Here is a 12,066-nt window from a genome sequence, read left to right on the forward strand (position 1 = left end):
CATTGAGGGAACCATATGCATCAGTGGATGTTCCATTGTTTGTAAAGGGATATAACAATGAGCATAGACAGCAAGCATGTGTACAATTAGTTACAACCCATAGTAAGAGATGATATAGAGACAAAGCAATGCATTTTTGTGTACTTAACTAACCATCAATGCTTGCTATAACACATTCTTGTCTATCAAAGTTCTTATGCATTCTTATGTACTTATAATTACCAAACTTCTCCAATTGCCCATTCTTGTCAACCAAAGTACCCATGTGCGTGTAATCTGTTCGTAAAGACATGATTTCTATCCATATCATCACTAAATCAAATAAAGAAAGCATGAGCGAGTGAGGCCCTGAACAAATGCACACGAGGATTGGAGGAGGTTGCTTCCAGTTGTAACTTGTAAGTAACTCTCTATCAAACTTCTCTCCTTGAAGCTCGTTCATCTATGTTTTTCATCAACGCTCTGCACATAGGTGAGTAAGTGACTGGTGTTACTCGTGATTTACAGTTTTTCTATTCAGAAAGAAAAACAAATAGACTTGCCTTTGCTGTTTTCTGCAGTCTGAAAACAGAACCTTTACATTAGGGAGTGTAGTTTCCTGTGGAAACTGGCTCGATGGTCTCATCTCCACTCATGCAAACACCAGAGAAGAGTCAGAATACCAAGAGTTTGGATTCAAGATATGATTTGCCAAAAGGATAGCCTAAAGGAGTTATTTCTAATCAACTGTAAGCCATTGTGAACTTCTGATTCAACTGAAAACATTGAATAGAATCAGGTCAGGTGATTCAATGTACGCAACATTTAAGCAACGATGCCTTATATCTATTGCATGCATTGTGTTTCCATCATTTTTTCTCTGTTGCATATACACCAGTTTTTAATCTTGATGTTCATTGTTTTCCTTACGCATTGCATCATCTCTACATGACCAAAATGTACTCTCACCTCCATTCTCATGACTGTGAATCACCCTTTTCTTAACTTACTTCTACAACACGCTTTAGCTTCACCTCGGTCTCGGTGTGATCCTCATTCAGAACTCTAGGAACAGCAACACAAAAAAAAAAAAACATCTTCTCTTATATTTTCGTTGCCCATGACCTCATCGTTCTCATCGTACATGTTGTATAACACCATCAATATTAACCGAAACTCCCGGAAACGAATCATATCAGAAGAAAACCAAACTGGGAATCAATAAGAAAACAGAACATAGAACAGAACAGAGAAGCAAGCAAAATTGAGTTTGGCATTATTGACTTATTGATGACATTGTAATAGACCTCTCATGTGGGTCAGGAGAGTACTTAATATATAAAAAGACTAGGGAGCTTAATCATTGAGCATTCATAGAGGGGGCAGTGCTGCACCAGGTGAAGGAGACGGTGCTTCACCTTTTCGTAGCGGGGGACATTGCTTGAGGCAATTTTCTGGTTCGGTGAAAGGGAAGCAAACGGTAATATCTTCGATGCAACACAAAAACTCGAGTTGCCATGGCTCTCCCATAAAGTGTTGAAAGCATCTCTCTATTCCCTTTGGATGATCGGGATCTTCGTCTTGACCTACAAGCATTAGGTCAAAAGTTTTATCATGTTGCAACAATGAATTGAATTCATGGGGTTTGAAGAAAAAAGGATTTGAATCACTTCTTACATTGGTGGAGTCCGAAAAGAGAGACGATAATGAGAATGATAGCCAAACTGTTACGACCCATCTTTAGTTGATTTTTCTCTACTGATACAACTTTCTTCGATCAAATAAATGTCGTTGACGCTTGGAGTTGCAGATACATATATATATTGGAAATTATTAAGGACAGAATCCATCATTAATTATAATTGATCCATAATTTGGTGCATTAATTTAAAATAAAGAATTAAACAGTACAAGGCTATATATGTATGAATCCCTTAAGATCATACAATTTGGGATACATATCAGTATCACACATGATAACGAATTAGTAAAGTCACATAATTTTTTTTTTTTAAGAAACAAAAAAAACTCTAAAATGTTAGTTGAGTACATATTTTTTTCTTCAGTAACTTTTCTTTTCTATTTTACTCTTTTCCCATATTTTTCCATTAGATAAAAATTCATCACCATTCTGACTGAGACTTAATCCTTCCTCTTTATGTGTCGTTGTGGTTTTTGCTTAATATTGCTTTTACAACTCTGTCCTGAAAGGTTCACCTGTACTGAGACAATCAAAAGTATCTTAATTTTACTTGTTTGAGAAAACCGCTAGGTCTCTTAAAAAGTATTGCCTGTTTTAATGGACCATCAGGTCTATGTTGAAGTGTCTTTTAATCACAGGTTTTGATGTGGTAGCTGCGTTTTGTATCTTTGTCTGTCCAATTTGTATATGATTTTCTGACAGGGATTACCTTAAGGAAATTGGTTTGCTTCACATTACAAAGGTTACTTTACTTCTTAATTGTGCGGAGAAGCTTTCAGATTCTTCTTTGGGAATAATACAGATGAAGCGATCGAGAGAGAACTAATGTAGATTCCATCAGTGATATTGAAATCAGATGGAGACTGATCAGCGGCAGAGTTACTTCTCCTGAAAGCTGCATGTTACTGTCTCAGGCACTAGCCATTTTTCCATGTAAGTGCCTCTGCAGTTCGAAATTTAGAATTACAACTTTATGTGATAGAAATTATTTTGTTTCAATTAGATGATTAGTACTGTTCGGCAAAGGAAAAATTGGTTTAGCTCATGGCTGATTCTCTTTCCATTGAATCTTGGCCGGCAAGTTATGGGGCAGGGTAACTTAAAACTTGAATCATGTGTATATATTATGATCTTGGTTTGGTTAGTATGCACATATATATCTGTTTCTATGCCTACAAGTTGAACCAAAAGTAAGACATAACCATATATAATTAATAAGTACCCTCTTCTGGAAAATTTATTGTGCAATTTTAAAAGAAATTTTATGAATATATGTAAAAATTTCCCTCCATAAGTTCCGAGAATGGTTTATGGGTGAGGAATTTTCTCAAAGCCTGATGCAAGTAGCCTTACTTTGATCCTTATAACACTTTCAATTTCTATCAATAACAATCACAAGTGCATGTTTTGTTTAGGAAGACTATGCAAGGATTAGACTACGGGGGCATTGATTTGGCTATTTATGTTGCTAATTTATACAGTGCGACAACCCAATGAGTTGTATGTTCATCCTTTGTGCTGAGGTAAAGCAAGTCATGTATGTATTTTGGTTAAAGAGTGAAGGGCTTAGGATTTAAAGGAGGTCTTACAATAGACTTGTGTAAATATTTTGTGTAGTTGCAAGCTCTTTCTTGTTACATTTTACTATTTTAGCTCTCTTGTTCCCAAATATCTTTTATTTTAACTGTTTATGTTTGGATTATATCAAATTTTGCTCGTATGATATCATTTTTTATCAAAATTCCACCAACAACGAAAACACTAACAATTTTATGAATCAAATCAAAACTATAAAAATATAGTAAGTTGCTTTCGTAATGGTTTTATTAAGCATCATTAGCCACCATCTTGGCGTGTACCCCCAACTCGCTTGGCTGTCGGATGAGTTAAAAATTATTTCTTATGATCCCAACAACTCCTTTAGAATCATTTAATTTCCAACAATGTATACCCATTTCTATATAAAATTTACAAAACTTGTATACCGTTACATGAATTTTATAGTATATTTTTGGCTAGATTTCATTATAATTTTAAGTTTTACCATTTTAGATAGATAGCCGTGTTTCCTACTATTTTTCGTACTATTACACAAAAAAAAAAATATATAAATGTCTCTATGAAAAGTTTCATATACTATGAGCTTTAAAAGTCTTGCAAAACAAACTTTGCAATTGTACTTGTATCTAGAAAAAAAGAAAACGAGATTTCGATTCTCTTTTTTTTTCTCTAAATATTTCGATCCTCTTCATGAACCCATAAAACCAAGAAGAAAAAACAACACTCTGATATTTGTAAAAATCTGTTGATCATCATCTTATTCCATTATTGAGTCTCTCTCTAACTGATTGAAAATGTCTCTCAAAAAACTTATTTTATCATTGTTAACATTTTCTTCTAATAGTTTGACGACAATATTTCAGAATAGATGAAGATTTATGCAACAATTAATTTTCATATTTCATCTACATCAAACGTTAAAGATTTGGTTTTCCTTAAAATAATAAAAATAAATCCTTTAACAAAAAAAGACGGAAAGATATAAAATTGTAATTCAGAAATGCCATTGGATGTTTGATATTAAAAAAGAAATGTTGAATCACCAAACGTATCTGATTTACAAAGAAAAAAGTATCACAATGTCTTCGAAACCCATATCCTTCACTTTACTCCCACGCCACTCTTCCTCACACATCTCCACACATCTTAATATAAATACCAAACAACATTTTGCCCCCTTTTTACTTTTAATTAGTTGAGTAGAGACACAATAAACCCGGTTCTCTTAACCATGCCCATTAAACCGGTTTTAACTACCCTAATAGCATTTTTCATTCTTGCTCTCTACGCAATTCCATTGCATTCCTCTCTATCTTCTATTGCTACAACTATCATAACCAATTCCCAACTCGGAGCATTAACAATACATTCAACATTCTTTGGATACAGACACCACCATGAGCCAATAAAACGTTGTGAGAAATGGACTTCAAGGCTTACACACCAATACCAGACTTCTCTTGTGTTGATTGTTGATTTGCATGGGTGTGGTAACTTCAGCAATGTTCAAAGTGCCATTGATGCTGTCCCTGATTTAAGCCCTTCCAAGACTCTCATCATCGTCAATTCGGGTTCTTATAGGTCCTATCTTCAACTCCAACCTCTTTTCTTTTTCTCCTATCTCTATTGATCAATGATTCTTCCATATATGTATATATATATATATGATCTATGTAATATGATATATATTTAGTAACGTTTGAGTTAACGTTCGATGTAAGCAACAGGGAAAAAGTTACGGTTAATGAAAACAAGACAAATCTTGTTCTTCAAGGAAGAGGATATCAAAACACATCCATCGAATGGAATGACACAGCAAAATCCGCAGGAAGCACTGCTGATAGCTTCTCCTTTGTAGTGTTTGCAGCTAACTTCACAGCTTACAACATCAGTTTCAAGGTAAGAAGGACATCGAGATCACAACAACAAAACCTAATTATCTAACATATTTGGCGATATGAGTTCTCATGTGTGTATGTTTTAAATGGACGAAGAATATTGCGCCAGAACCGGATCCTGGTGAAGCTGATGGACAAGCGGTAGCTCTAAGGATTGAAGGGGACCAAGCTGCCTTTTATGGGTGTGGTTTCTACGGGGCTCAAGACACGCTTCTAGATGATAAGGGAAGACACTTCTTCAAAGATTGCTTCATTCAAGGCTCCATAGATTTCATATTTGGAAATGGAAGATCACTTTACCAGGTTACAATTAAAAATAACACATTCATGACATTTTCAAAACGTGACTATAATACTCTAAAACCGCATGCAAGCAGGATTGTACAATTAATTCAATAGCAAAGGGGAATGCATCTGCTGGAGTTACCGGATCAATCACGGCTCAGGGAAGACAATCAAAAGATGAAGAATCAGGATTCTCTTTTGTGAATTGTAAGATAGATGGAAGTGGGGAAGTGTTGCTTGGACGAGCTTGGGGAGCCTACGCTACCGTCGTGTTCTCAAATACTTACATGTCTGGAATCATCACTCGAGAAGGATGGAATGACTGGGGCGACCCAGCCAAACAAAAGTACAAAGAGAGGGTTTTGTCTTTTACATACACGTTTCAAACTATATACTGTATACAAAAAGAATATTAAGTGTATCTTAAATGGATTTATTTTTCAGGACAGTGACTTTTGGTGAGCATAAGTGCTATGGACCCGGAGCAAATTACAAAGAGAGGGTTTCGTTTGGGAAACAACTCACAGACTCTGAAGCATCTTCTTTCATAGATCTTTCTTTTATAAATGGTGATCAATGGCTTAATGATCACACCAACAAACTCTCTGACCTTACATCTAAGGATATTAGAGACGATCTTATTGGGTTTTACTAACGTTTATAAAAGATGCATAGGGAAAAAAAACCATTAAGATATCTAGATACATATATATATTCTGTTAGTCACACATTGAGATATGAGTTGTGATGAAGATCATATATTTATGTAACTTGAGGTCGAGGTGTTCAACTAGATATCATTCAAGCATAACATCTTCAGACAAACCCATCAAAATGAATAACCATGTGTTGAATTAGCTCTCGTTTTTAAATAAAATTTCTAAGTGATTTGTGAATTTAAGAAGAATAGAGGAAATCTGGTACTGATTTGCTGTAAGTATCCAGATGCAAATTAATTTCATCGAATGAAAAGGAAATTATATAGTCATGACATCACAAACAAATGGTGAAACATGTTAGAATAAAGAATATGCTATATAATCTAACAAATACGTAGATTCATAAGAGGCTTTCACAAATCACCCACCTTAAGAAAGCCAAACAAAGGCAAACCCAAAAATTAAAAACAACCACAAATGAAGAGCCCTGACGTGTTTATATGACCAATATCAATTTGATATATAAAAAGGTAGCGCGGTAGATTAATATATATTTTCAATTTTTTGTCACACTTTTCAGAACTAAAATAACTAACAAAATTATTTTATACTCTAAAGTTAAAACCAAATATATATTCGAAGAGACATGCACACTTTTCACAAGGAAATGTCACTGATACATAGATATATAGTTTTTTTATTAGAAGAATAAACTAATTAAAAACGAGATTAAATGGGCAATGGTGTGATGGTTAAAAGTAATTATTATAAACCATCACACCAAAAAAAAAAGTAATTATTATTAACCATGTAGCAATGGTGTTATTATGTATTACTTTTTTGGTATGAGCTTATTAAAAGTAATTTTTAAAAGTAATAAAAAATTACTTGCTACATGGTTACCCAATGAGTTGTATGTTCATCCTTTGTGTTGAGGTAAAGCAAGTCATGTATTTGGTTAAAGATGGATTAAAGAGTGAAGGGTTTAGGAGGTTTTAAATGAGTTCTTACAACAGAAACTTGTGTAAATTTTGTAGATGCGGAGCTCTTTTTTTTTTGTTACGTATTAGGTTCACATTTCTTACAAAGAAGAATGAAGAATGTTTTTGTTTGGATTATTATACAAAACAAACCACAAGGCTCCAAACTATGTTTGAGAGGCAATTTTTGGATTAGCATACGTAAATGGTAATGAAGTAATGGAGTAATGCACTTCACTTACCTTCCATCTCTCTCGTTTCACCTTAAACTTCTTCTCTCTGTGTTTCATCAATTCTAAACTCCTGATCATGATAATAATCATTACCATAATCATTTCTCTTATCTCTACATATATCTGTGCAATTACACCTATCTCTCGCTCTGCACTAGTTTTTGTTGTAGACTTGAAGGGATCGGGTAACTTCAGCAACGTCCAGGGAGCTGTCAACGTTGTCCCTGATTCAAGCAAGTACAAGACCCTCATCATTGTCAAGGTATTCTATACAAACTAATAGTCTATGTTCTTCTCGTTATCTCTCTTGTGGTAATGTAGGTTTCATGCAAAAAAAAAAACCATAGAAAAGGTTATCTCAAAATGAAAAGGAACATTGTACTGCAAGGAACTGGTTTTCAAAACACTGGCACATTTGAATAATACCGCATCTTCTTCCAATGGCACATTCAAAAAGTTCTGGTTGCGATTTTTGGAGATCATTAGCTTCAAAGTATGATTCTTTGTTTTTGTATTCTTATTTTGAGTATACTTATTAGCTCATTGGAAATTTTGATTTAGTTGTCTCATCTTATAACATAGAGCAAAAAATTAGTCCTTTTTTTGCATAATTTAAATATGTTTTAAGCAAATGTTAAGCAATTGTTATGCAAATTTTATGCAAATTTTAGTTATTTAACACTTATACCATATATGATATGTCTACATACATAAGTACATATATTTATATATATATATATATATATATATATATATATATATATATATATATATATATATTCATTTATATGTCATATGTCAAATGCGTACACAAATATAATATAGTAGATAATGCAACATAACTTACTTAGTCTTTTTTTTTTTTTTGAAACACAACTTACTTAGTCATGAATCATAAGAATATGTGTGGCTAATAGGAAATGAAAGAACTTGTTGATTGAAATGCAACAAATAGTTGAATGGTTTGAAGCTTTTCAGAGTTGTTTAAATGTTTTTGAAATCGAAATATATATAGTTACACTTGATTACTAAAATATACTATTTTTATTAATTACTAAATGTTAATCATTAGATCTTGTTTCCATGACTCTTCATTATAAAAAACATTAATGAAATTTACCTACTTCTTTGGAAACTCCTTTCACCAATCCACATCTCCATCATAGACAAAAATGTACTTCACACTCAAACAAAATTAACATAAACATATCTGTGATTAAACAAATATGATGTGAATTTAGTTTCATGTATATAGATATATTTTGGTTTGGTACATCCTTTGAAATATAATTAATTCTCGGATGTTCGAAAAATTGTGTCAAATAATTTTATAAAAATTTTGGAATTTTGAAGATAATAATAATGTAATCCTTGTTTAGGCTATTATGAATAATTTTAAAATTTAGAAAATTATTATAGTTAAGTTTAAAAAATAGCAATCCGACTAACCGTGTGTGATTGTTTGTAGATTAAATTAGAAAATATATAAAGAATCAAATATTTAAGGCTAAAAGTAATGGTTAGGATTTAACCATAAGTTTAGGTGCATGTGTGTGGTATAATTAAGAGAGTTCACAACTCTCTAGGAAGTTGGTTAGAAGGAGAAAAGAAAAAGAAAAAAAGAGAAACAAATCTAATGCACATTACCTTAAATTAAACTCCTCTCTAATGCTAGTTATTTGAGAAGTTTTGATGATCAAAACCACTTTTTATATTAAAACTAGACTATGACCCGTGCTAGAGCACGGGTTGAAATTCCTACCTTTTGTTTATTTGGTAACTAGGTAATATCCCGCGCATATGCGCGGGTTGTTGTGTTAGTTATGTTAATTTATTTTAGTTTATGTAATAATTATAAAACTATAAAATTTTCTGAGAATATTTTTTTAAAAAGATTTTTAAAATGATATTTCTGAAAATGGTATTGAAAAAGATGTATTTTTGTTATTCTCATTAAAAATAGATATATTAAATTATTTAAATTCACTTTAATTTAAGCTATATTGCTAGGTTAAATTCTAATGATTTCCTCTATGTAGTAAAATTTTGGAAATGGAATATTAAATTGTCTTTTATATATAAAATCATTAAATTACATAATTTTGAATTAAAGAAACATTATAATGATCTTTATATAATTATATTTTGGATCACAAGAATTAAATATAATGATGAGTATACAAATTCTCAAAAACAAATTGGAGGTAAGAGAGAGTTAAAAATTTTGATTTAATAATTCTATTATTATAGTTAATTTTGTTTAAACATTGCATACTTTTAAATATATATATATATATATATATATATATACATGTATGAAGATGATTTCTGTAGATTGATTTCCTCATTGGGTTTTTACGGCCACCAAATTTTTATTATACATATGTAATTGAAGATTGAAAATAATAAGAAGAGAAAGAAGGAAGGAAGAAATACATTAAAAAAACAAATTGAACAAAATATAAGAGAAATCTAGCAAAATATATAATCACACTCTTACTATGAGTTTTGAATTCATGCAAGAACATAAACGAAACAAATAAAATATTTAGAATTTGTGATATGGTGGATGATGATGTGAAAATGTTTATTTATAGGATTTCAAAGATATAAGTTATATTTCTAAAATAATTTAATTAGAGGAGTTACAATTATAATTTATAGTGTGTTTGAGGGATAATGAATGGAAAAAGTCAATTATATATATTAAAGTGAATTATTTATGTGAATTATATATATTAAACTTGATTTTTTTGTTAAAACCAACATATGTGAATTTAAATTTAACTATGAAAATTTAAGAAATAAATATGAATAGATTAGAAAGGGAAAAAATATAAAGGAAATATTTTATTTATATATAAATAAAATAAAAATTGAAAACAATGTTATATATATATATAATACTTTCTAAATTAAAATATAGAATCAAACTCTTACAACACATATGAGATATAACAATATTTAATATTGGTGGGAGATGAGGAGAGAATGATTACTTATAAGATGATAATTCAAATTAGATAATGGAGATGAATCTTTAAAATTTAACAATGTAAAATATATACCATGTAGTCTCTAAAATTAAAATTTAGCATTAAAATTTTACAATGATATTTCATTTGGTTTTTGATACAACAAAAATAAGAAATCAAAAACAAAAAAAAAATGAAAAATGATTTGAGGTATTGTAGAAGAGAATGAGAGAAATTGAAGAGAATGAGAGAATATGAAAAATAACAATGTAAAATATATACCATGTAGTCTCTAAAATTTTACAATGATATTTCATTTGGTTTTTGATACAACAAAAATAAGAAATCAAAAACAAAAAAAATGAAAAATGATTTGAGGTATTGTAGAAGAGAATGAGAGAATATGAAAAATTTGAAAGTAAAAAAATGCTAATATGAGAGAATGAGAGAATGCTTATTTATATGATAAGAATTTATGGAAGTTACAAAAGAAAAGTGAGTGCATAATTATAATTTATTGTGTTTGAATAAAATTGAATGGTAGAATATAATTAATGCATAATTTATTTTATTTCAGTTATAGTTTTATTTTAATGTGTGAGTTATAGATATATTGTGTTAATTGTGTCTTAAATATTATTTAAAAAAATTAAACAATTAGAAAGCAAATAAAAAATGAATAAATTAAAAAGCATTAAGTGAAAATCAACCAATAAGGAGACACCAAAACCTTACTTTTATATATATGATTTTTATTTAAAACATCGTATATGTGATTATTTTATTTGTTTAAAATGTTTTTTTGGATGGAATATACTATGACATGTAATCATCTACTGAATATAACTTATGAAAATAACATCTATTCGGTAAGATATATTCTAGTATATCTAGATTTTGACCCGCGGTATAACGCGCAAGTTGTGTGATAAAAAATTAATTTTTGTTTGTTAATTTTATTTGATTTATTAAGTGTTTAAAATTATATATTGTATTTTGATTGTTAATTATATGACTTAACCTATAGTATAGCGCATATTAATTTTATGACCAAATATGCAACGTATGTTTGTCAAACTCATCGTGACCGAGAAAGCCTACCAAACAACATTTTTCCAAACTTAAATTTAATCCAAAAAATCATATTTTTGAAATTTTAACCCGTGCTCTAGCAAAAAAATCATATTTCTTAATTTTTTTATATTATAGTGACATATTATTGACTCGTGCTATAACAAATCAAATTAGAGTGTTTACAATTTTTAACTTTTTGATCTTATCATATATTTATGATATTTTTAAAAATATCAAGTTAAACTATTTTTAAAGATTCCAAATTAAATTATTTAAAAAGTTTATTATATAACTATACAATTCAACAAAAAAATATATGAAATAAATTTAAATATTCTATTTTGACCCGTTATTCAGTCAAAATTTTCTGATAAAGTTAGGTAAGATTTTATTTTTTAGTATAATCAGAAATCACTTGTAATCTACAGAAGAGTGATTAATTTCTATTAATTTCTAAGATGTTTTTGTCTATACATGGTTGTTAAATATTTTTTGAGATTTTATTTTATTCTTTGGAATATTCTTCTTAAGAGGATCATAATCCTAAATCTATATAACCTATCAAATAATTAATTCATATAACCTATCAAATAACTAATCTTAGTTATAACCTATATTAATATTATATAGTCTAACAATTTGAAGTTGTGTACTTCCGTTTTATTAAAAAAGGAATCATCTCTAATTCTAGAATATGATGTCTATTATTGGTAACGTGCTG

The 12,066-nt window shown here is 29.9% G+C and overlaps 1 protein-coding gene across 1 annotated transcript; it reads left to right on the forward strand.

Annotated features, from left to right (window-relative positions):
- Window positions 1–4,424: 4,424 nt before the first annotated feature.
- On the forward strand, window positions 4,425–6,281 carry LOC104785850 (putative pectinesterase 15). Its single transcript, XM_010511140.2, has 5 exons — window positions 4,425–4,822; window positions 4,969–5,140; window positions 5,236–5,442; window positions 5,517–5,770; window positions 5,869–6,281. Exons 1-5 carry the CDS (start codon window positions 4,473–4,475, stop codon window positions 6,077–6,079), a joined length of 1,194 nt encoding a protein of 397 aa, XP_010509442.2. The 5' UTR covers window positions 4,425–4,472; the 3' UTR covers window positions 6,080–6,281.
- The last annotated feature ends 5,785 nt before the right edge of the window (window positions 6,282–12,066 follow it).

Source organism: Camelina sativa, chromosome 5 (assembly GCF_030686135.1).
Source record: "Camelina sativa cultivar CO46 ecotype springtype chromosome 5, ASM3068613v1".
Lineage (NCBI taxonomy): Eukaryota > Viridiplantae > Streptophyta > Magnoliopsida > Brassicales > Brassicaceae > Camelina > Camelina sativa.

Bases quoted from the DNA above. Each gene is read 5' to 3' on its own strand.
- LOC104785850 (XM_010511140.2), top strand. From the start codon at position 4,473: ATGCCCATTAAACCGGTTTTAACTACCCTAATAGCATTTTTCATTCTT. The intron at 5,141-5,235 runs GTAAGAAGGACA...AAATGGACGAAG, and splicing joins CTTACAACATCAGTTTCAAG to AATATTGCGCCAGAACCGGA. The intron at 5,443-5,516 runs GTTACAATTAAA...GCATGCAAGCAG, and splicing joins ATGGAAGATCACTTTACCAG to GATTGTACAATTAATTCAAT.